Consider the following 26,225-nt stretch of genomic DNA (forward strand, 5'->3'; position numbering starts at 1 on the left):
TAGAAAATTTAACCATAGAAGTTTAAGTGTTACGATGTTGTTGTGAATAGAGCAATTTGTGAATTTATTACCATCAGCTAGTGAGCAAGTTATAAATACTGAATTACTGAGTTTAAAACAAAGGTTATAAATAAAGTAATTTTTAATCAATTCCGCTGCTCACTAGTTTTTTTTTTTTTTGTATCTCCTCTCCGCTTCTGATGTGTTAGTGCCACCCGGTCCAGACTACATTGGAAATCTGAATTTGAATACATTCAGTAAACCAGGTGTGGGGGAGGGGATTACATATGTCCCCTCCACAATCTTTTTTCTAGCCTCCCTCTACCTACCTTTTTTTTTACAGCTCCTTTCCTCCACCTACATGACTCCATTCACATCCCCTCCCCTCCTATCCTGTACCTTATCGTCATGCCCTTGTAGTCTAGTAGCCTCTTCGGACCGCTTGAACTCTCGGCAGCCACTTTGAAGTGGCGCCAGGAGCGAGAGGTCTGTGGCAGCACTGGGCAGGAAAGAAGGGTCTCTTTCCTGCTCTAAAGAGGTCACTAGACCACCAGAGCATGGTGATAAGGTACAGGAGGGGAAGGAAGGACAGGACACCCTGAGACCCACCAGCCTGCCCATCCATCTGTCCGCAAACCTGGACAAATGTGTAGGCTAGCAATACCCACCCAGACGCCCCGCAGTGTCCTCCAAAAGAGGACATGTCCGGGTAAAACCGGATATATGGTAATCCTAATCTTAACTGCCAATCTCTAGAACATTCTTCAGGCTTTGCTATGTTTTCCACACCTCCCAAGATGTCTACCCTGTTGCATCAACTGCAAAAAGGTAAACCTTTCCCAACAGCCCTTCGCTTATGAAAATATTGGAAATAACTGTGTTGCACATCTCTAGCACATAAATCACACAAGGTAAACAACTGCAACAATTTATTGAGCATCATTCTGTGCTTGGCACTTATAAACAAAATTCCGTGCAAATGGCACATTTTTATACATCTTTGTATTCATATATATTTTACATACCATTTGATGCCCTCGTTTATATTCATAATACTGAATCGTCACAAGGCACATAAATACATTTATCTACAAACACATCAAAACAAAGACTCAATACTGTCTGTATTCTATTATTTAGTGTTTTGCATTTACACACCACTTATATTCTTATCTTTTTAAGAAATGAAAAGAACAAGGCAAATAATTAAAATGCAGTGATCTATTTGACATCACAATATGGCTGAAAGATGGAAATTGTACTATGACATCATCATTCATATGCCTAAAGTTTACTATGCTGATTCTTTCATGCAGCACTGTTACCCAAGACTGATACTGAACTAGAATTTCTGAATTGGGAGAGGAGTGACTGTCTTTTGTCTTTCCCAATTCCTTCATGCTTGGTTTCTGTGGTTTTGCTGGTGGTAATGATGATTTTCAGTCTACCACTGTTGACCCATGGACAGTGAGATGTGCTATGAGATGTAACATAATGTTTAAATGTATAGCTAATCAGTTCCAAATTTAGGTCAATTCTACCCATGAACAAGATCAGAAGCTCGCCTTTTGAGACACATCAGAAGCTCATCCCAAAATACAATCCCTTTTTCCAATTCTACCTTACTCCTAGAACTATCTGCTGAAATGTATGGAGAAGGCCCTCGCTCTTTTTATTCCACATGAATGGCCATCTCATCCACACACTGTTCTGGCTGTACTAACAACAACAACAACAACAACAACAGCAAAAGAACCTTGCATTGGAGTCCATGCAGACTGAATGCAACCCATTACCTTTGCATTGCTATTTGAGAAATGTCAACTAATTGTCATCACAGTTTCCTCTGTGGGTTACATCAGTTGCTTTCTCTCTCTCTCTCTCTCCCTCTCTCTCTCTCTCTCTCCCTCTCTCTCTGCAGTAAAAACTTTCCTGGCTCATTTGTAGCACACCAACTGTCCTATAAATGTTACAGTTTCTCACTAAAACAATCTTTTGGGGGAAATCAAGGGCAAAAACATTTCTCTCTGTGACACACAGCATGCTTGCTAGCTTCTAGAGTAGGCTAAGCCATTTCTTCTGGGACTCTGAGTTCACTCTTCAGTGGCACCGCGTTGAAAGTGCAGCTTTAAATAACAAATAGCAGTCTAATGGTATTTCCCTCCTTTGGTGAGAATAAAGCACAAGCTTTCCATGATGTCATAAAGCTCATGATAGTTTATAGCAAGTGTATATGTTTTTAATTTAAATGTAGTTTGCTTAAAATGCCAGTTGAAAGTCAATGAGGATACTAATTCATTGCTCATTGCTGAGAATCAGCTTTCATTTTCCAGTTTTGTAGATTTCCTTGGTTTTGTTTAGCTTTCACTATGTTACTCATGAAAATTTTATTTTATGTAATCTGTTCCTTCCCTTATCAAAAGGCAAAGAGATATCAGGATGGGAGAGTATGGAATCCTTCCTTTGCCCCTAAAGACAAAAATAGGTTTCCTGCTGTCTTTTATTCTGGGCAAATAAGACTCTTAAACCATGTGCACTGACATCTGTGAGGAGGCACCAGGTACAGTTCCATACTGTCTGCTATCACATGCGTTTGCAGCCTGCTGATTGGTGGAAGGTGTGCCAATCATGTGCATCCCATCCATGCCTGCTGAAAGATACTGCCTCTCTCCAAAAGCCCCATTGGAAGCAGAAGAACAAAGTAAAGTGCTCTGTGGTGCAGTCAGTTTTTCAGGGCTTCCAGCAAGCCTGGGCGATCCAGGAAAATTGTATCCATACAGATTGTAAGGGTTGTGAAGGGAGAAGGCATTGTAGGAGCTCTGTTGCATATGACCACTTCCAAACATATGTGGAGATGAAGAGTTGCTGGCTGAGTTGCTAGCTTGCATGACATATTGAAATTGAGAGGTTGGGAATGACCCCAGCTGGCCACTGTAGGCATCCATCTTGTTGTTGTTTGGCAATGAGGAAGCAGTAGGCATTCCTGAGATCAAGGATGGAGTCCTCTGAGGCATGAAGGTTTCTGAGGGTTGGTTATTAGAAGCATTGCCACTCTGAAGCCTATTATATCCATTATCACTTAGCCCTGGGTAGCTCTGTAAGGCAGCCATGTTGCTCCTGGCACAAGGAGGATAATCAGAAAGGTTAAGATTACAGAGTTGGCTCTCCCGGCAACCAACATTGAAAGTATTAGGGGCCAGATGAAATGTTGGAGGAGAACAGGAAGGAGAGAGAAGATGAGAAGATGCAGAGGGGGATGGGGTTCCAGTGCTTGATGTTGTTGGGGAAGTTCCTGTACTGCTACCTGCAAGAAAATCACAAAGAGCATTGAAATAATATAGCAAGTGATTTCCCTTTATATAAAGTTATTTTGCATACTTGATTTCATTGTGTTAAGGTCCAAGTGCGTAAACCATGTTCCACCATTTGATACTATAGCAGGACAGGACTTGCTTATCCACTCTTATCCGAGCTGAGATTATAAATACGCACCTTTTTTACTTCATTTGCAACTTTCTTTAAATTAGTCCCCTTATTTTCTAATTCCTGTTACTCTGTCTTATCTATCTATATGTTCCATCTTCATTTACGCTCTATGCAGTCTATTAAAATGTTGTATTGTATATTGAGTTGACTATGCAATACCTTGTACTGTTATTTGAATATTTTTACTGCGGTAATTGTCTATTGCCTATGTTTGACTTATTTTTGCTGTACACCGCCTTGAGTGAAGTTATTCCAAAAAGCAGTAAATAAATCCTAATAAATAAATAAATAAATATTTCTTGCACTCCAATTTTCAATAGCAGATGGGAGTTCGAGTCATGTGCATTATTATCTTTTGAGAAAAAAAAATAATTTTCTTCTGAAAATGAATATGAACAATATTGTAAGTCATATTATCATTGTTTATAACTAGATAATGTAAAAGTTGCCCAAAGTGCCCATATGGATTACCTCCAGTACAAAATGTATTGCCTTATAGAAAATCCTGTTTATCAGCCTGGATATATTTAAATATATTCTGGGTGTAATTACATTATATCTAATAGATGGTCTGTGTCCTGTATTAAGACATCTTTTTTCAGGTATGATTTCACTGCAAAGGACTCCTATGGCTTTTCCAACTTTGAACAGCCAGGCAAGTAAGAACCCTAACTCAAAATCAAACCCAGACCTCCCATTTGGCAACACTTACTGATAACCATCAAGCCAAAGGCCAACGCTAGCAGACCTCCTGCTCTACTGTAAAATGTTATGGATAAAGCAACAAAGTCCTATCCACATTTGCTGTATGTTTTCCCTAACGTGCACATGAAATGCATTGATTTATCACATGAATACACTATGCTGGCAGCTGTTTCTTAGTTCAAGCAATGAATTCTGAGGCAGTTTATATTGAGAGATCATCAATTTTTCTTGATTATTATCAAGTGCATATTTTTAGGTTTACTTCAAAATAAATTCATTGTCTTGAGCTTTTTAGTACTATGTGCTGTAATGTTATGCATATGTTAGCTGTATAGAGTCCTATGAGAGGGAAGCGAAGCGAGCGACGAGGAGGCGAGCCTGCCTGCTGCTTTCACTGCTGGTTCACCACGACGTTGGGTAAACAAAAGTTTTGCAATGCAGGGAGCACGGCCGGGTGCACAAATGGAAGGGAGCGGGCAGGTGAGCCGGACCACACAAAAAAGGTTTCGGTACGCCGTACCGGCACAAAAAAAGCACTGCATATATTTATATGAAATTCAAGATTCTCAGAGCAAGTAGTGGAAGTGACCAATCAACACCTTTGGTCATGTGTCAGAAGTAACCAGTAGAGTCAGCATTCAGTGGCTTTCTGGCCAATGGCCTTACAACAACATCATTCAGCTACCTGGCAGACTCACTACCTTCTTTGGAATCCATAAGGAATCCGCCCTGTGGTCAGCTCATTGGACTGGCAGAAGCTGCTTAATTCCTGCTTCCTATTAATAAAACAGCTTGAACTTGGAGCACAGCATTCTTAATCAGATGCTTTTGCTGCTCTTCAGTCCATCGCATGGTCTTTTGGCCTGATCTACTTGCCAAATAACTTCACTGATTGTCGTTGCATTTCTGTCCTTTTTGCTGATGGATTGGTCTCTAGGGGGTCCTTTTACAAAGGCGCGCTGAAAAATGGGTGGTAGTATAGGCGTGGCTTTTGGGCACTGCCGATCCATTTTTCAGCGTGCCTATAAAAAAGGCCTTTTAAAAATTTTTGCCAAAAATGGATATGCGGCAAAATGAAAATTGCCGTGTGTCCATTTTGGGTCTGAGACTTTACTGCCAGCCATTGACCTAGCCAGTAACTGGGTGGTAATGACCTATGTGCTCCAAATGCCACTTGGCACATGTCCATTATGCATGTCTGAAAATAAAAATATTTTTCAGACACACGTATCGGACATGCGCCAAAAATGAAATTACCGCAAGAGCCACAGAGCAGTCGGGTGGTAACAACATTTTGGCGTGTGTAGTTGCCTAAGTTTGATCACAATTTGTCTTTGGTAATTGTCTACAGCTCCTGTACTGGACCTTATCTCAGCCACCCTTGCCTAAGCCACATAGCTAATATTATTTTATATGGCATTGTGGAGGAGTGGCCTAGTGGTTAGAGTGGTGGACCTTGGTCCTGGGGAACTGGGTTCAATTCCCACTGCAAGCAGCTCCTTGTGACTCTGGGCAAGTCACTTAACCCTCCATTGCCCCAGTTACAAATAAGTACCTGTATATAATATGTAAGCCACATTGAACCCTGCTATGAGTGGGAAAGCACAAGGTACAAATGTATTAAAAATAAATAAAAATCATTGCACTTTACACCAAGACCATAGTGATGTGATTTCATTGAAAATAAAATACTTGAATGATATTTTCTGTTTTGTTTTATTTTTTCATTATTAAGAAAAAACAAAAAAGAACAACATTTTATTCATAATTTTTTCAGTTTAAAACTTAAGCTTCCTCCACCATAGCGTTAAAAGAAAAAAGAAAAAGAAATGAAAACATAATACCTTCCCAGGCCCTCTCCTTATAGTTTGCAAACCTCTTACCACATCTGTTGACAGGTAAAGACTCTTTCTAGCAAAGGAATAGTCCCCATTAACTCCTGCCCTTGCTTAGATAAATTGTGAGAGAACTCACCAGGGAAGGGCTGTTACTGGATTTAGTACTCATGAAGGGAGAGTGTATGTCTAATATCCACATGATTGTAGCATAATATGGTTTGATATAAGAGCTAAAGTGGAGTTTGGTCACCCCAAACTCAAAGTCCTGGATTTCAAACATGCAGACTTTAGCAATATGGAGACGTATTGAAGGAGGAGCTGGCAGGGTGGGAGGACATAAAGGAAGTGGAAGGTCAGTGAACTAAACTGAAAGGGGCTATATGAAGGGCAACAGATCTATGTGTAAGGAAAGTAAGTAAAACAAGAGGAAAATAAAACCAATATGGTTCGCCAAGGAGATGGCTGCAAAAACAAAGGGAAAAAATAACCGAGTGATAAAGAAAAAGTGTAATTACTCAGCAATCATTTCTCTTCAGTATTCACAGAAGTAAAACATGCATGTCTGCAGATGTTTGGCAAAGATACATATGGGGAAGGCTTAGATACTGCACCATTCATGGAAGAAAGTGTTTATGAACAACATGCAAAACTGAACGTATACAAAGTCATGGAACCAAATGTCATACATCCGAGAATACTGAGAGAGCTTAGGGGTCTTCTTACTAAGGTGCGCTGAAAAATGGCCTGCGGTAGTGTAGTGTGTTTTGGCCATGCGCAGAATCATTTTTCAGTGCACCTGTAAAAAAATACCTTTTGGGGGGGGAGGGGGAGCCAAAAATGAAATGCGGCAAAATGAAAATTGGCACACATCCATTTGGGGTCTGAGACCTTACTTCCAGCCATTGACTTAGCAGTAAGGTCTCGTGCATTAACCAGGCGGTAATGGTTAATGCGTGTTCAAATACTGATTACCGCCCATGTGCCAGAAAATAAAAGTATTTTCTGAAGTGCGTAGTGGATGTGCATCAAAAATGAAATTACCACCCTGGCTACACGGTAGCCGGGCGGTAACTCAGAATTGACATGCTTAGGCACTTATGCGACTTAGTAAGAGGGCCCCTTAGAGAGGTTTTGGTGAACCTTAGGATGTATTTAATAGATCCTTGAGGCCTGGAGAAGTACACTGTTTTGGAGAAAGGCTGGTGTGGTCCCTCTTCACAAAAGAGGTAACAGAGAAGAAGTATGAGCGCAGTGATCCTAGCCTCAGTGGTAGGAAAGGTAATGGAGACACCAATGAAGGAAAGAATAGTCAACTTTCTACAGTCAAATGAGATAAAATCTGAGGCACTATGGCTTTACTAAAGGCAAATTGTATCAAATGAATCTGATTGATTTCTTTGGGTGACAAAAGAACTTGATTGAGGGTATGTGCTGGAAGTACTTTACTTAGATTTCAGCAAAGCCTTTGTTAGTGTTCCTCATAGCAGACTTATAAATAAATTGAGTGGCTGGAGATGGGTACCAAGGTGGTAAACTATATCATAAATTGTCTGACTGATAGGTGGCAGAGAGTGGTGGTAAATATTACTCACTTGGAGGAAAGAAAGTTGAGTAGTGGACTGCCTCAGTGATCAGTACAGGTGCTGATTCTATTGAGTTTAGCTAACCATCAAATTATCCCAACAGACTCTGTACCATGCATCATGTTCCCATCATATACTACTACTACTTAACATTTCTAAAGCGCTACTAGGGTTACGCAGCTCTGTACAGTTTAACAAAGAAGGACAGTCCCTGCTCAAAGGATACCTGCTGTTGGTCCCTCAGCTATATGGTAAGCTGTATTGTAGAAAATCTCTGGTATTTGAATTCCAGTGCTGTTAAATATATTTACTGTTTTCAAGTTTACCTCATTTATTGTATTTATGTTTATTGGTTATTTTACTATTGCTATACTGTTAACAAAATTGTAAGTTTTATGTTAAACTGTACGTACTGTACACTGCCTTGGGTGAATCTCTTCATAAATATGGTTAATAAATCCCAATAAATAAATAAATAAATATACTTGCGAGTGACATTGCCAAAAGGATTAGATGGAAAAGTTTGCCTTATTGTGGATGACACAAAGATTTGCAAAAGAGTGGATACCCCAGAGGGAGTAGACAACATGAGAAGTGATCTACAAAAGTTAGAAGAATGGTTTAATATTTGGCAGTTAAGATGTAATGCAAAGATGTGCAGAGTGATGCACTAGGGGTGTAGAAATCCAATGGAGTTGTACGTGATAGGGGGCCAGAGGCTCAGTGGCGTTCCTAGGGGGGCTGACACCCGGGGCGTATTGCCGATGCGCCCCGCCCCACAGATGTAGCGCCCCCCCCCCCCCCCCGGATGCAGCGTGACCCCCAAGGTGAAAGGACACCCCCCGCGAAAGAACCCCCCGGGTGCACGCCGCTGGGGGGGGTGTGCTGCGCGCGCCTGTCCTTCGTTCGTTCCATGCTCCCTCTGCCCCGGAACAGGAAGTAACCTGTTCCGGGTCCAAGAAAGCACAAAGGCAGACGGTCTGCAAACTCCAAGATGGAAAATAAACGACAGTCTCTTATCTCAGCACTTTCAGAGATAAGAGACTGTCGGACTGACATCAAGTCAGCATTCTATGTTTTGGCATCTCTGATCCAGCTGTTTTTTCAAATCAAGGTGATCTTCTTTATATTCAATTGCAGGACATTTTATATGTGTTCATTACACTTGACAGTGAAGGACTGTTGTGTAGCCCCTGAAGCAGCCCTGTTGGGCGAAACACGGCCTGTGTTGGGCTATTTGTGTGTGTATATTCCATTGGTTTTTACTAATAAATTACGTTTTGTTTTGTCAACAATCTGCTCCGTTTAGTAACCTGTTCCGGGGCAGAGAGAGCATGGAACGAACGAAGGACAGGCGTACGCGGCACCCCCCCCCAGTGGCGTGCACCCGGGGCGGACCGCCCCCCCCCCTTGGTACGCCACTGCAGAGGCTGATATTTGTAGGCATTGAAAGGGACCTTGGGGTTATAGTGATTGAAAATATCAAGGTGATGAAACAATATGATAAGGTGGTGGCCAATGCCAGAAGGAGCTAGGCTGCACAGAGAGAGGCATAACCAGCAGAAGAAAGAAGGTGTTAATGCCCCTGTGCAAGTCATTGGTGAGATCCCAGTTGGGGTATTGTGTTCAGTTTTGGATGCGGTATCTCACTAAGGACATAAAAAGTCTTGAAGTGGTTCAGAAGAAGATGACAAAAATGGTATGAGGTTTGTTCCAAAAAATGAATGAGAAAAGACTTAAAAACCTGAATATGTATACCCTAGAGGAAAGGAGGGACAAAGGAGATATAATAAAGATGTTTAAATATTGTTGGAAAGCTATGAGCACACATTTTTAGATCAACATGATAATATTTGGAATGACAGTATTCTTAAAATAAGCAACCCCAATTTCACTTTTGAAGACAACATCAAAATATTAGGAATTATACTGTCAGGTACATTGAAACTGGACTCTCAGGTTACCTTAGTAGTCCAAAGTCGTCTTCTGTCTCTATTAGACTATTATAAACTTATTTACACAGGAATTTCTAAATCACAGCTTAAGAAATTTACAATTTATTCAGAATATTTTGGCATATCTTATTTTTTCAGCTCATAAATTTGATAGTGCGACTCCTTTATTGATAAAGCTGCACTGGCATCCTATGGAAGTTCGCTGCCATTTTAAGGTTTGTGTGATAGTTTATAAAATACTTTATGGCTTGACTCCAGCTTAAATGTCTGATTTAATTTGCGCACAATCTTCTAGATATCATATTTGTGATGCTGTGCTTCTGCATTTTCCTGGTCCAAAAGGCCTTAAGGGATCCTTTTACTGAACTGCGGTAAAAGGAGCCCTGCACTAGCGGCAGCGGCTGTTTTTTTCCACATGCCAGGACCCTTTTACTGCAGCGGGTAAAAAAGTTGAAAAAAGAAATGGTTGTGTGGTAAGTTCACACTTGCTGTGTGGCCATTTCAGGGGCACTTACCGCCATCCATCGAGGTGGTGGAAGGGCTCCCGTGCTGACCCAGCGGTAACTGGGCAGTACAATGCTGCCCAATTATCACTGGGTAACCCCCTGTGGAAATATTTTTTTAAATATCTCCACTAGTACCGGAAATTGCGCACGCTGGGGGTGGAACTACCACTGGCACCCGCATTGGGCCGGCGGTAGTTCCAGGTTGCCATGCGGCAACCCTTTAATAAAAAGGCCCCTAAATGCAGGAGCAGTCATAATGCCTTTTTTATGTAGCAAACTCCTTTTATTTGGAATGAACTTCCATTTGAAATTAGATTATTCTTTTTTTCAGGAAAGCTTTGAAAATGTACATTTTTAAGCGATTTCTAACTGGCTGTTAGGCCATGATTTTTATTATTGTATTTCACATGCTGGTTACTCTTTGCTATTCCCCAGATATTGCTGGACCTTTTATTATATAATCCACATAAAACCTGATTGGGTATTTGCTGACTATAAGAATGCATGTAAAGTAAATATACAAACAGATCTTTTTCAGAGATGGAGAAGCAGTAAACTAGAGGACATGAATTGAAGTTGCAGGGCAGTAGACTTAGAAGTAACATCAGGGAATACTTTATCAATTTGGTCACCCTTTTCTGTACGTTTTCTAATTCTGTTATATTGTTTTTGAGATGCAGTGACCACAATTGCACATAATACTCAAGGTGCAGTCACACCATGGAGCAATACAGAGGCATTATGCAGTGGCGTATCTAGGGTGGCTGCCAACTGAGGTGAGTCACCACTATGCCCCCCCCCCCCCCCCGGCACATCACCCCCCTGAGCGCATCACCCCTCCCCCTCGAAGTGCATCATCCACCTTCACCCGAAGCGTATCATCCTCTCAACCTGTTGACTTCACTGGTCTCCTGCCCCGGAACAGGAAGTAACGTCAGCGGGGGCAGGAAACTGGTGGAGCCGACAGCTGGGGAGGACTACCCCAATCACCCCCCCCCCCCCCCCCCCGACCTTGGTATGCTACTGGCATTATATCTTATATTTTATTCTCTATTCTTTTCCTAATAATTCCTAACATTCTGTTTGCTTTTTTTGACCACTGCCACACACTGGGCAGAAGATTTCAATGTCTTGTCCACAGTGACACCTTGATCCTTTTCCTGGGTGGTGACTCCTAATGTGGAAACTAGCACTGGGTAGCTATAATTTGGGTTACACTTCCCAATGTGCATCACACTGCACTTGTCTACGTTAATTTTTTTCTGCCATTTGGATGTCCAGTCTTCCAGTCTGTCAAGATCCTCCTGCATTGTATCACAAACCTCATGTGATTTGACTACTTTGAATAATTTTGTATCATTTTCAAATTTGATCACCTCACTCTTGGTTCCCCTTTCCAGATGATTTAAAAATATGTTTAAAAAGCCCCAGTTTCCAATCCCCAACAGTACATTGCTTCTATCCCATGACTTTTTAATTTCCTCAGGAGTTTCTCTTGAGGGATTTTGTCAAACATTTTGTTAAAATCCAGATATTCTATATTAACTGGCTCCACTTTGGAAGATATACGGGTCCTGATGCAGGTCTGGTGCTTCTGGCTCCAGCATGATACCCTGCTTTGTGGCATACAGACTCATCACTCTTTTTCTTTTTCTTCTGACTGAGGGTATGTAGCTGTTCTTTCTTTTCTATTTAACAACATTGTTGTTTATATTTGTTAAACTGCTTAGCTGTATTTATGATAGGCGGTTTATCAAGAATAAAGTGGTTCTTGATACATGCCCCTATAAACTCTAGCAGGATGGAGGTAATTTCATAAAAGCTTTTTCATACCTCTATGCCACTATGGACTCAATTCCGTAAATGGCACCTAAAAGTGGGTGCAAAAAAAATGCACGCTAAGCGTTATTCTCTAAACGGTGCTCCAAGTTGGGTACCGTTCATAGAATAGCACTTAGGTGGAGATTCTATATATGGCGCCTAAAAAGTATGCGCGAAAACATTTCCTACTAAGCGCATTCTATAAGTGGTGCCTAGATTTAGGCGTGGTATTTAGAATATGCTTAGTTGATATCCCAGAGCCTAAACCTATGCACCTCCATTTACACCAATGAAAATGTGGCATAAATCCCAGCACACAGATTTAGGCGCAGAGGGCCATATTCTATAACTACGTGCGTAAATTTCAGAACACCTACGAAATGCCCATGTCTCTGTCCATAACCACTCCCCTTTTTGCCTGTGCATGTTAGAAGTTAGGCACACTGTGTTTCAGAATACTCTTAGCAAGTTTTGTGTGTAAATTCTAATTATTGCCAATTAGAGCTCATTATTGCTTGTTAAGTGCTGTTATCAATGCTAATTAGCTTGTTAAGCCAATTGTTACGCGCATTGTTCTAGAATACACCTGGATTTCAGTGCAGATCTGTAGGCACACTATATAGAACCTGGGAGTTAGTGCCGAGATCTGATTTACATCAACTAAACCCTTGTAATAAGGAAATAGGGAATCTACTATTAGTCTACAATATACTTGGAGTCAAGGAAGAAATAATAAATTCAAGGAATAGCAGGAAATAACAAGGCAGATGGAGTTATAAAAGTGACAGCCAGATTACCTGCTAACTAACAGGGAACACCATCACAGCTGGACCACCTTCCCATGCCAGCAAAAATTTCAACGATTGTTTAGGTTCAAAGAATGCAAAGATATCAGTATTATATTTAATACAGTGCAATCCGCTTAAGTGCTTATCCGACATTGCTGCATGGATGTCCAACTGCCACCTGAAACTGAACATAGCCAAGACCAAGCTTATCGTCTTTCCACCAAAACCCACTTCTCCCATTCCTCCTCTCTCAATCTCAGTTGATAACACCCTCATCCTCCCCGTGTCATCCGCCCGCAACCTCGAAGTCATCTTCGACTCCTCCCTCTCTTTCTCTGTGCATATCCAACAGACAGCCAAGACCTTGGCTTCTTCCTCTTTAACATCAGCAAAATTCACCCTTTCCTCTCTGAGCACACCACCCGGACTCTCATTCACGCTCTCATTACCTCTCACCTTGACTACTGCAACCTACTCCTCCACGAACCTCCAGCCCCCCCTCCCCCGTCGCTGAGTGGGAAGGAGGGCGGGATAGCGTTTGGCCGGAGGCGGCCACCACGAGTTATGGGGGTTCGGGCCTCAGCAGGCTGTTTGACAGGTTTGGGCTTTTGACAGCCCAGACCTGTCAAACAAGTGCGGGAGGATTGTGCTGAGCGCATGCTCGGCACAATTCTCCCGCACTTTAAACATGATGATTAAAGATAATAGCGCTGCTTAGATTTGCATGCATTATCTTTGATCATCGATGCAGAAAAGCCCTGCGTTGTCCCGGCGCTATTTTTAGGGCGCTGTTTGGAACAGCGCAGGGCTTTTGATCATCTGGGCCTTAGTAAGGCTGGTTCTACATGTTCCTTCCCCATCGCAGACAGTGCAGAAACCAACAACCTGCTTCTAGGTCTCAGCAGAACTAGTCTCTCTTCCAGGCTCAGAGACACCCATTCTGCACTCAGACTCAATGTATTACACATCGGGCACTCCAAAAGAACTATAGTTAATCCTTGGGTTGTGATGCCAGCAGCATTGAGAGAGTGGTCTGCACACCCCAGGAACAGAAGCTGTGAACCTGTGGTTAGGTACATGTCTGTCCTTTCCTCTTCCCCATTGCAACAAGCACAATGGGGAATAGAGAAGCAGAGATCAGATACCATGCCTGCCTCCGTCGCCATCCTGGCTCCAGGGGGGAGAATTCAAATATTTTATTCGGTGATTGAGCCTGAATTTTCAAAGAAAGCTCTGAAAATTACCTCTCATATTGTTTAGGCATGAAACCTAGTTGACTGCATCCTATCAGATGCAGCCTCATGTGATCAATGTGTTCAACTGTTCAGAAAATTCAACATGCTGACTTAGCAGACCTCCTTGCAGATCAAATTACACTTAAAGATAGTCTAGCAGCTACTCATTTTTGACTTAATAAGTCGATAATTCAAGTACAATTTATCAAAGATGTCAGCTGGTATTTCCTATCACCTGCATAATTCATTAACAAATTCCTGAGCTCCTCTCATGCACTTCTCCAGAAACAATCTAAAGTCTTGCATGTTTTGTCCCAGCTTTCTTACTGTAATAAACTAATTATAACTTCAAACATGGGCAACTAAAATAAGGATGCATAGAGAGGGCAATGTTTAAAGCCATCTAGATCCCAGGTATATTGCAATTTACATGGATAAACTGTTTTTTTCCTCAAAAAGTTAAAAATGCATATATTGTTCCACACCATTCATACTTTTAGCTACATTTAAAGAAAGTACCTGCATACATCTAATAGCAGTGTAGAAACAAGTAAGTGACCCTGGGCTGTGTTTTGGGAAGAATCAAAAACAGCTGTGTAGACTGCATTTTCTGGTCTATGTATTTTTTTTAATATAGAAACTACCCTGCAAAAAAGAGATGCAAAAGTCTGAAGATAGAAAAGTTTGAAAGAGAAGTTCATGCACATATAGTATAGCCCACAGGTAAAAGGCCCTGAGAAATGTTCCAAAACAAAATTGTTCCTAGTATAAACTGATGTTTCTGATTATAGTATAAAGATAGCTAAAGCTTTCCATATTTATTGCTTATTAAGAAAATATCTGTGTGTAAAGAATAGAGGCTTGTGCCTGGATGATCCTTTTCTAGTCTTCATATGTTCATCGGCAAATAGCAGATACCTTGCAGTGTTCTCGATTTTCATTTACAGATATAAATTTTCCTTGCCATCACACAGGAACATGATGACTCAAATTTAGAATCAAGCAGGTAGGCGTGGAGGGGCATGATCGAAAGAGGCGCTCAAGTTTTCCTCATGGGAGTCTCCTGCATTAGATAATTAACTCTTTCTATTATACATGGCTATGAGAGTACAGGAAGAGGAGCAGAACTGCCAAGGAGAGAAATGAGGAGTCACAGCAATAGCATAACTCAATCTGCCAGCTAGTGAAGACATATGAAGTCTCTGGAGGATTGGCCAGCAGTTGCCCATCCTACTGGATACAGAAAGAGGGGGGGGGGGGACTTCAAGAACAGCTGAAGGAATCCATCTGGCCAACCATCGTGAAAGAAGTGTGTCAGGTGAGGTCAGAGCATATAGAAAGGGGAAGGAGAGGACTGGGAGAAAAGAATCATAGGAAGGAAGAGAATGGGAAAGGGATTTTATATACAGTACAGTTGATTATCTGACATAAACAGGATAAGTAAAGAGATAAGTGAAAAGTCAGATAATATGGAAAACAATGGTAACCTGTTAAAAATGCATAGAAAATGCACAGGCCAGGATCCATTTCAAGGCTTTATGCATTGTTTTAACATCTTGTATGGACCCTGTCCTGAATATTTTTTTACTTTGATTTCTGTTCAACCACATAAGTCTATAACTAGGGTTATGCATGTGAATAAATTACTATTTCCCCTTTATCAAAATCCTCGACTATAACTAAAAGATTATTTACGCTAGCTGTTGTGCCCATCTGGAACGCCTTGCCTTCTATTATCCGAATGGAGACTAATTATCTCAGATTTCAGAAATTACTCAAATCTTGGTTTTTCTCCAAATACTACTGTACTTTTTTCATTATTTTAATAAAAATTATACATTAAAAAAAATTACTATACTTCCCAAGCTGACTTGCAGATCTGGGCAGTATAGTGTCAGCACTTTGATCCTTGATATCTATAGGCCAAAGATCAGGAGGGGGACACTCCATGCACTGCCTCCTCACTTAGGCCCTCATGATCAAAAGCAAACTCCGGCGCTGGAGGCTGCATAATATGATTTGAATTTTTATAGTATACTAACCAGCTTATAATTGAAAAAGAAAAACGCCTATATTGCGACCCAAATCGGGAGATAGACGTTTATCACACAAAAACGAATAAAGCGGTATAATCGAAAGCCGAATTTGGACGTTTTCAACTGCACTCCGTCGCGGATGCGGACAAAGTTGATGGGGGCGTGTCAAAGGCGTGGTGAAGGCGGAACTGGGGCGTGGTTATTGGCCGATCAGAGATAGGCGCCTTTCGCCGATAATGGAAAATAAATATGAGTTTTTAGCGAGAATTTAGGGCGCTTTTCCTGGACCCTGTTTTTCCACGAATAGGGCCCCAAAAAGTGCCCTAAATGACCAGATGACCACTGGAGGGAGTCGGGGATGACCTCCCCTGACTCCCCCAGTGGTCACAAACCCCCTCCCACCACAAAAATATGCCGTTTCACAACTTTTTATGTTCACCCTCAAATGTCATACCCACCTCCCTGGCAGCAGTATGCAGGTCACTGGAGCAGTTATTAGGGGGTGCAGTGGACGTCAGGCAGGTAGACCCAGGCCCATCCCCCCCACCTGTTACACTTGTGCTGGTAAATGGGAGCCCTCCACACCACCCCCCAAACCCACTGTACCCACATGTAGGTGCCCCCCTTCACCCCTTAGGGCTATAGTAATGGTGTAGACTTGTGGGTGGTGGGTTTTGAGGGGGATTTGGGGGGCTCAACACCCAAGGGAAGGGTGCTATGCACCTGGGAGCTCTTTTACCTTTTTTTTTGTTTTTGTAAAAGTGCCCCCTAGGGTGCCCGATTGGTGTCCTGGCATGTGAGGGGGACCAGTGCACTATGAATCCTGGCCCCTCCCACGAACAAATGCCTTGGATTTATTCGTTTTTGAGCTGGGCGCTTTCATTTTCCATTATCGCTGAAAAACAAAAACGCCCAGCTCACAAATTGTCGATTAAAACATGGACGTCTATTTTTTCCCAAAATACGGTTCGGTCCGCCCCTTCACGGACCCGTTCTCAGAGATAAACGCCCATGGAGATAGACGTTTTCGTTCGATTATGCCCCTCTAAGAAACTTATGTTGTATTGATTTTCCTCAGTGTTAATTCTTTTTTTCTGTTGTGAACTGTCGTGAGCCATCTGGTGTTGATAAGGAATTCAAGGTTAATTATGATTATGATAAGGGTTTCTGCCCAGAGCCCCATGACTTTGCAAAGACGCTGGAGAGTTTTCCTTTTTCTTCTCCCCCTCTAAATTGGAACTGCTGAACTGCAATGGACTTGGTGAGGGAGGGGAGAAGTGCTGTGTGCCTGGGAGATGTGCTCCTGAGGGCTCTAACAAATGTTTATGCAAGAAAATAAGATTGCTGGGGGTATCTTTCAGCTCTGGAGGAGCAGGAGTTAATTGTGTTTTGACCTTTGAGGATTTTAAGTTTACTGTCTGGATAGCTGAAAACACTGGACTGAATTGAGCTATGGATTTGTGTTGTTTTTTAACATTTCTTTTTACTTTTTCCCATTCAGGAGTTAAGAAGCGACCAGACCAGTTGACTCGAAGAGCACTACACCCCTGCGATAAGTTACACCAGCCATAGACCTGTGACAGAAACACACATAACTTACAGCATTCTGCAATTTACACTCATAACTGGGAGCCCCGCCCATGAGCCACCCATGCTCCACCCACATATACACCCCTTGCAGTTATGCGCCATAGTGATTATGTGCAACCTTATAGAGTGCATCTTAGAACACTTAAGCATATAAGTGATCATTTTCTCTGAATCACGGGTACAAGAGATGCGTAACCACTGGCACTTAGTTGTAATATTTCCCTTTATATGTTTACTAGTTTGTTGGCTTAAACGGCAATTTTAACTTGGCACCTAAAGATAGGCGCCAATTGTGTGTGTAGAATAATAGCACTTTTGAATATGATTGGCAGCACTAATTATCAATCATGCATGTAAGTGCTTGGCACCATTGTATACATATATGCCAAAATTGCTAAGCACATAAGTGGAAGGAGGCATGCTCTTATGGGAGGAGTATGGGTGGGTCATTTGAATGTCTCAGAGATATGCGAATAACATAATACTACAAGTTACACGCACTTCAGGGCACAATTAAGAGCCAACAGTTACAACTGCCATTGGCTTGGCGTAACAGCACCTAACTTAAGCTGTACCTATCAGGGGCACAGCCAGACACCCAATTTTGGTCAGACCTGAGCCCAAAGTCAGTAGGCATGAGAATCCCCCCTCCCCCCAGTGGATCGGGAGTCTCTTAACTCCACTCCCCCAATGCCTGGTATTTTTAAAAGTCATTTAGTTCTTCTTTGGTAGCAAGCAGCAACTCACATCCAGTGCACATGCTAGCTCCAAGCCTTCTTTCTGATACAACTTCCTTGTCCCGCAAACAGGAAATTGCATCAGAGGGAAGCAGTGGCGTACCAAGGGGAGGCGGTGGGTGCGGTCCGCCCCGGGTGCATGCCACTGGGGGCATGCTGCGCGTCTGTCGGCAACGCTCGTTCCCTGCTCCCTCTGCCCTGGAACAGGTTGCTTCCTGTTCCAGGGCAGAGGGAGCAGGGAATGAGCGAAGCCGACAGGCGCGCCCCCCCCCCCCCCCAGCAGGTAAAAATGCACCCGGGGTGTCCTTTCACCGGGGAGAGGTGTCCGTCCTTTTGCCAGGGGGGAGGTGTCCTTTCGCCGGGGGTGGGGGGGGGTCACGCTGCACCCGGGGGGGTGTCCTTTCACCGGGGGGAGGGGTATCGGCGATCCGCCCTGGGTGTCAGCCACCCTAGGAACACCACTGGAGAGAAGGCTCGGGGCCATTGGGAGCAGTGGGTATGAGTCACTGCTTGCTTCCAAAGAAGAACTGACATTTAAAAGATACCAAGTGGTTGGTGGAGGAAAGTTAAGAGACCTCTGATCATCTGGAAGGGGGGGGGGGGGGGCAGGGAGGAAGAGATGGCAGGAGTCTTCAACTGGCAAGGCTTGAGGATCACTACCAGCCACCTATTTCTATGCCACTGGCACCTATGCCTGAGAACACTAGTATTCTATAATGGAATCTTGGCACCAATTTATAGAATTGCCACGTTTATTAGTCTATCTATTGCTGTGTGTTGTGCGGGTATTTTAGTTGCTGTGGAGAACTTGACTCTCAAACAGGTATGGCATTGCTCTTCATTGACAGTATTGAACAACTCAGTTTGCTATATTGAAGCTTGCTTTTTCTGTTCACCATAATAAAGAGGGTTTTTTATTTTATTCAGCATTGTGTTTTGTATTAATGAAGTAGTTTCCTTTTTTGGCGTTTATTCATGAGCACTATAACATTATTCATTCACCTTGTGTCCTTTAGTCTGTTAACCAGTATGGCTTTCCATATAGGGTGGGAGAGGGTTAGTGACCACTGGGGGAGTAAGGGGAGGTCATCCTCGATTCCCTCCGGTGGTCATCTGGCACCTTTTTGAGGACTGGTCGCAAGAAAAAATGGACCAAGTAAAGTTGCCCAATTGCTCATCAGGGACGCTCTTCTTTTTTCCATTATCGGTCGAGGACGCCCATGTGTTAGGCACGCCCCAGTCCCGCCTTCGCTATGCTTCCGACACGCCCCCGTGAACTCTGGTCATCCCCGTGACGGAAAGCAGTTGAGGACGCCCAAAATTGGCTTTTGATTATGCCGATTTGGGCAACCCTGGGAGAAGGACGCCCATTTCCTGATTTGTGTCGAAAGATGGGCACCCTTCTCGTTTGAAAATAAGCCTGATAAATAGGAATACAGTACAGTCTCTATTATCTGATGAAAATGAGACTGACTCGTCGGATAAGAGAAAAGTCGGATAATATAGAAAACACTGCATAAACCCCTCAAACAATACATAAACGAAGGCATAGAGTTCCTGATTTTTAAAAATTGTTCTAAAACAAAGATTTTTAATAGAAATAAATGCAATGACATTGCCCGGGGGTCTATGGAATATCCCAGATAGTTGGATCAGCAAAGGTCGGATAATTGAGACTGCATTGTATTTCCAAAATTCAAAGATTTTATTTTTCAACTGTATTGTGGCCCAGGAGTTTTCTACTTTTTCTCTGAATTTCCAACTCAGTCCACCAGCCTATATTTACCTGGCGTATTTTCCCTGGCCCCAATATTCAGCTGATGGCAATTAACGTTTTGCTGACTGCCATCGGCATTAATCCTGGAAATTCAATGTTGGGCCACGTCCGAGCCCTGGCATTGAATTCCAGGTTTATGGAGCCAGCTAACGCATAGCCAGTTAAGTACAATATTCAACACTTAACTGGCTATGGATTATTACATAAAAATATGACTGACTTTTATATGGTCCTATTTATGTGATTGACTTTTCCGGATAAGTGCTATCATCGCTTAACAAGCCAAGTGTCAACTCCACCCCTGGAATGTCCCCAAAATAGCTGGTTTTTAGTTTGGTTCAAGCTGGTTATTTTCAGCAGCACTAAGGGGTTAAGTGTCGCTGAAAATTAACTGTTAACTACAAACAGGCGATTTAAGTGGCCAGGGCAGGCCTGAGCCCAAAGTGGGTAGGCATGAGAAACCCCTCCCCCAATATACTGAGAAGCTTATGTTGTATTGATTTTCCTGAGTATTAATTTTTTTCTGTTGTGAACCATTCCAAGCCATCTGGTATTGATATTTTATATGGTATGCAAGGTTAATTATGATTATGATTATGATAAGGGTTTCTGCCCAGAGCCCTATGACTTTGCAAATACGCTGGAAGGTTTTCCTTTCTCTTCTCCCCTTCAGAACTGGAACTGCTGAACTGCACCTAGCTAGGTTATTGAAATGACAGCTCTTAGCAAAGGGCCCCAAATTACAGCTCTCTTTGGAGCCTGGTATGTGGGTACTCTCATTCCAGCCAGTAGGTGTCACTCTTCAGCAATAGCTGGGATTCCCATCTTCCCAGCTTCCAAAAGCTGTGAAGGTTGCCTCCACAGAAACATCCCCCCAACCCTTGCTCTCATACAGAATGGAAGTTGGACACAGGATCAAAGCTAGGTGTTCCTCAAAGCTGAGCAGAGCACTGCCACTAAGCCAAATCCTAAAACGTGCTGAATCTCAGACCAGATGTTGTGCTTCTAAATATTTTGAATAAATAATAAGACTCTAGCTAGTAAAACTTTTCTTTTTCCAATACTCAAACCCTTGTTTCCCTTTTTTTTTTAAGTTGAAGAAATAAGTCACATATTTTCTAATAATGAAAATCTGGATCAGCTTCACCCTAGAGTTTGAAAATATATTCCAATTAAAATATTTACTGAGTTCTTGGCTCTTTAGCTGTCCCTCTCTTATCAGCATGTGCATTTAATAATTGAGAAGCAGAATTCAGGACCGAGATCATGCTTGTTAATATCCAGATTTTCAAACAATACATGTTTTGACTATATTTTCCAAATATTTATAGCAAAAAAGCAGTCTAGAAAAAGGCTATCAAAATGATATAGAAGTAAAGGATAACTTTAAAGGGCATTTCTGTTGATAAAACAGTGTATACCAGGGATGGGAAGCCCAACATTTTTCATTTTGTATTGTTTCTCATGTTATTTACTGAAATTTTTATATTACGGGGTTTTTCTGGCCATTTTGTAATTTTTTTCTGTTTCCTATAATAGTGTGCACTGTTTGAAACAGTGTGCACTGTTTCAGAAAGAGGGCACATTCTTTTCCCAATAGGGTACATGCATGCACATTTGTGGATACATACTAATTTGCATATGCACAATGCTTTGCACATGTGTGGTGACGCCACTATCGGGAAAGAGTGCAAATTCTTTCTAAACTAGTGTGCTCTCTTTCCACATACCTCCAGATTCTATATATAGCGCCTGAAAATCTGTGCAGAAATTGGAGTGTATTCTATAACAATGTGTGTAACTTAATTGTCTAACTAGTTAATCAGTGCTGTAAATTGGATGGTAACAAGCAATTATCAGCACTAATTGGCATTAATTAAGATTTACATGCACAACTCGCTAAGCGTATTCTGTAACGTGGTGCGCCTAAATTCTAAGTCACATAGTTGAAAAGGGGGCATGGCCATGGGCTTAGTGTGGGTATTTCTAAAATCTATGTGCATTATTTAGAATACACCCGCTCCGTGCCTAATTTAGGCGTTACGATTTATGCCAAGTAAAACGTGGCCTAAATGGACAAGACCAAATTTAGTCACGTGGAAAGGAAATTTAAGCCTATTCTACCATGTGGAAATTTAAGCCTATTCAATAAAATTTAGGCATACTTTAGAGAAAATGCCTAGGTGTATTTTTTTACTGTGCGGATTTCTTAGATGCCAGATATAGAATCTAGCCCATAGTGAACACTATTTCCAAAGACTGTGCACTATTATTGGGTAATGGGACTTGATATACCGCCTTTCTGAGGTTTTTGCAACTATATTCAAAGTGGTTTACATAGTATATTCAGGTACTTATTTGTACCAGGGGCAATGGAGGGTTAAGTGACTTGCCCAGAGTCACAAGGAGCTGCAGTGGGAATTGAACTCAGTTCCCCAGGATCAAAGTCTACTGCACTAAACACTAGGCTGCTACTCCTCCATACTCCTTGGTGAATGACAAAACACAAAATGCCATGTTAGTTCTGTTAATTTTTGTTTGGTAATGATACACAACATAGGATATTTTGTATTATATCTAACTAGTGGCAGTAATTGCTTATTAACATAGGCGCCCCATATAAGAGGCTTGGGAAGGCTAAGCCTCCCCAGCCCAAGCATACCTTCTCCTGCCTCCTCTGTCGGTACCTCCTGCCCTCCTCGAATTCGGGGCAGGCACAAAAAGAAACTGTATCTTCCTCTCCCCGCCGGCTCCCCCCCCCCCTGCTGCCGCCACCACCACCCATTTCTTTTCTTACCTGGCTGCCTGCCTGATTCACTACCTCCCTAAGGTTCCTTCCTTAGCAGTTCTGAGCACAGAAAAAAAATAAGAGCTGCCAGTGTAGAGCCACATACTGCAACACTCACTCACAGACTCACAAACAGCTCTGCCCAGAACCTCCTCCTGTGACACACTTCCTGCTGCCGTTTCGGCAGAGCGTGGCTGTGAGCCTTGAGTGAGTGTCGCAGCACATGGCTCTATACCAGCAGCTTTTTTTTTTCAGTGCTCAGAACCGCTGGGGAAGGAGCTTTAGGGAGGTAGCGAGTCAGGCTGGCCACCAGGTAAAAAAAGAAGTGAGCAGGGGGTGGGCACTGGCGGGGAGAGGAAGATACAAGTTTTCTTTTTTTTTTTTTCAGTGGTCAGAACCACTGGGGAAGGACCCATGGCTTTTAAGGGGGGAGGCAGGCTGGCTGGGGTTTTGAAACGGGGGTGGCCACTGGAGGTGGGGGAGCCCAAGAAGGTTAGATTGAGAACTGACCTGTGAAGATGTGATTTCATGTGCCCTAATGAAAGGTGAGTTTAATTTTACTTCCATTTAATTTCAATATAGTCCATCTCATTTTATAACACCAGGCTTCCTTAGGCACATTACAACAGCTGCTATGATGAACCCATCAGGAAAAAGGATATCCTCACTGAGCACAAAATAGAGAGTCTCTACCAGCTACAATATTTTTAAAGCTGTTGTAGTGGTATTCAATTTTTATTTCATGATAATTATATCTATATATGGAAAGTTTTCAAATAAATGAAAAACTTTAAGGCACATCCTATCCAACTGGAACAACTTTTGACTTTTTACAAATGGACCATGCGTAGGCAGTGCCTCATTTCTAATAATATTTTGCTATTGTTTTCAATAGCATTTGCTATTGTTTTGGGTGAGTGAAAATGGGCTAGATAGGTGTCCTATGATAGCATTGTGCTTATTTGAATTAGTTTTTCTGTACAAGTTTTGCTTGAATTTTAAAACACATCTTGTCAACAAGGGCAGAGCTAGGAGGGGCAGAGCTAGGTGTGTTGTCAGACAATTATGGATGTAAGCCCCACTGCTGGTACCACCCCTAACCTCGCCCCCTTTAGCCTCCTCAAACAGTTGGGCCACTGACCGCCTATGCTTATTAAAAAGGAAATTATCAGTGCTAATTAGCTCATTATTCAATTAAACTGCGTGTGCAAATTGGGCTCACATCCAAATTTGCACACACAATTTTTAGTGTCTTTTATAGAATTAGGGGATAAACCCTCTAAATCTCCAAAAGCCTCTTCTAGAAGCAGGACCCAGTGTTTCGATGGAAAGGTGAAGTGTCTTTGCCTGATTCAAACTGATCAGACTGAATGTCTTTGAAAGATCGATGGGCCACCTACTACTCATTTTTCCCATGGATGTGAAAAGAAAAAAAAATCATTGAGTATGTCAGGCCCTAAATGTCAACTGACAGTACCTTTTCTGGCCCAAAAATTTGTTTAATAGTGAAAACAAAATGTTACTGTTGTTTGAAAGGGTTTGTTTACTTCAGAAGTTTGTATCATTCTATATCAATCAGAAAAATGTCAATTATTTTTCAAATATACACTGACCCCCTGACTGATTAAATGCATCATAACCGGCTATATGTGAATTTTCAGTGGGACATAGCTGGCCATAACCCACTGAAAATTCATGGTTAGCGGCTAACAGATAGGTGGTTATATCGCATGATACAACTATATGCAGTTTTTCTCCTCTCTTCCCTTTCCCTAATTGCCATCCATGTGCATCTTCTTTTCTCTTTCCTCCCCTCCATCCATGTCCAGCATTTCTCCTCTCACCTCCCCTCTGTCCATGTCCAGCATTTCTCCTCTCTCCCCTGCCCTCCCCTCTATCCATCCATGACCAGCAATTCTCCTCTCTCGCTTGCTCTCCTCTCCATCCATTTCCAGCATTTCTCTTCTCTCCCCTGCCCTCCCATCCATGTCCAGCATGTCTTCTCTCTCCCCTGCCCTCCCCTTCCATCCATGTCCAGCGATTCTCCTCTGCCCCTGTCCTCCCCTCTCATCCATGTCCAGCGATTCTCCTCTTTCCCTTGCCCTCCGGTCTCATCCATGTCCAGCAATTCTCCATCCCCCCATCCTCCCCTGCCATCCATGTCTAGCAATTTTTCTCTCCCCATTAGTCCCATGCTATCCATGTCCAGCGATTCTCCCTCCCTCCCACCCGCCCATCCTCCTTCTCCGCTGCCTGCCAGCCCCCTTCTCCCATCTGACACCCCCCTTTTCAGTCCCCCTGACCCAGTCCCCACCTGCTTACCCTCAGCCCCCTTCTCTCTACTACCTGGCCCCCTACATTTTTTAAATCTCTGAAAAGGCAGCTCAGCGCCTCGCGTCTGCAAAACAAGCAGATCGCTTCAGGCCTTCCCTCACTGTGTCCCACCCTCCTCTGATGTAACTTCCTATTTCCTTGAGGGCGGGACACAGTGAGGGAAGACACAAAAAAGACGTGTACTGGCACAAAAAAGCACTGACTAGGATTGTATCGCACCTGAAGCAGACCAGCAAGGCAAAACACGGCCATGTCAAGGACCCTTTTACCTGCATTTTACAATAAAGATTGTCATTCATCTCTCACCGTGTCTGCTTCTGCATCTTCCATTCCACTCACAGAATAGCCAGCTCTCAGTTTAGTGGTCTGTGATGATGTTCAGTGGCACTAACCAGTCAAGTACCACTGAATATCTGCGAATAGCCCCACACAAACAATTTAACTGGCCAGGAGCCATTTCTGGCTGGTTAAACTGCTTTGAATATTGATCCCTAAGCTTTTAGAAATAATTTAATAAGTTCAAGTTCTATTACTCAGATGCTGTCTGACCACCTACACATTCTTTTCCGTCCCTTCTCTTTTAGCATTCACAAATAACACAAGCAAGAGTTCAGCTGGCTACCATATGAAACACTGGATTTCTCCATTCTATTCCAGTATTTCTGCTCCCATCCCAGCGACTAACCTTGCTGCTTCTGCATGGTGGTGAAATCCTCAAAGGTGAGGGTGCGCACAGGTGGCCTCCAGAAAGCATATGTTTCCATAATGGCTTCCAGGCCAGTCCTGAAATGAAAAATAAATGAGTAAAGAGATATCTGTAAAATAAAAAGAGTCAAGAAGTGCACCTAATTCAATAAAGGGAAGAGCCTGAAGCTCTTCTGACAAGCTGCAAATGGTCACTGAAAGGTCACCCTGTCAGCTGTAAATTAATCAAACAGTAGCACAGGGTGTGCTTGTTATAGAAAAACTGGACTGATCATTCCCCAACATGGAAGATCCTATAGCAGAGCTCAGCTTCCTTCTGCAGTTTAAATTAAGATTCTCCC

The 26,225-nt window shown here is 42.6% G+C and overlaps 1 protein-coding gene across 2 annotated transcripts in view; it reads right to left on the reverse strand.

Moving 5' to 3' along the window:
- Positions 1–928: 928 nt before the first annotated feature.
- Positions 929–26,225, reverse strand: part of LOC115459124 (T-box transcription factor TBX15) — a 90,141-nt gene continuing 64,844 nt past the window's right edge. For both annotated transcript variants that reach the window (XM_030188995.1, XM_030188994.1), the window contains 2 exons: positions 25,865–25,962; positions 929–3,304 (listed from right to left, as the gene is read on the reverse strand). In XM_030188995.1, coding sequence (XP_030044855.1) covers positions 2,523–3,304; positions 25,865–25,962 — 880 coding nt within the window. In that variant the 3' untranslated portion in view covers positions 929–2,522. The remainder of the gene's footprint in view (positions 3,305–25,864; positions 25,963–26,225) is intronic.

This window comes from Microcaecilia unicolor, unplaced genomic scaffold (assembly GCF_901765095.1).
Source record: "Microcaecilia unicolor unplaced genomic scaffold, aMicUni1.1, whole genome shotgun sequence".
NCBI classification, from domain to species: domain Eukaryota; kingdom Metazoa; phylum Chordata; class Amphibia; order Gymnophiona; family Siphonopidae; genus Microcaecilia; species Microcaecilia unicolor.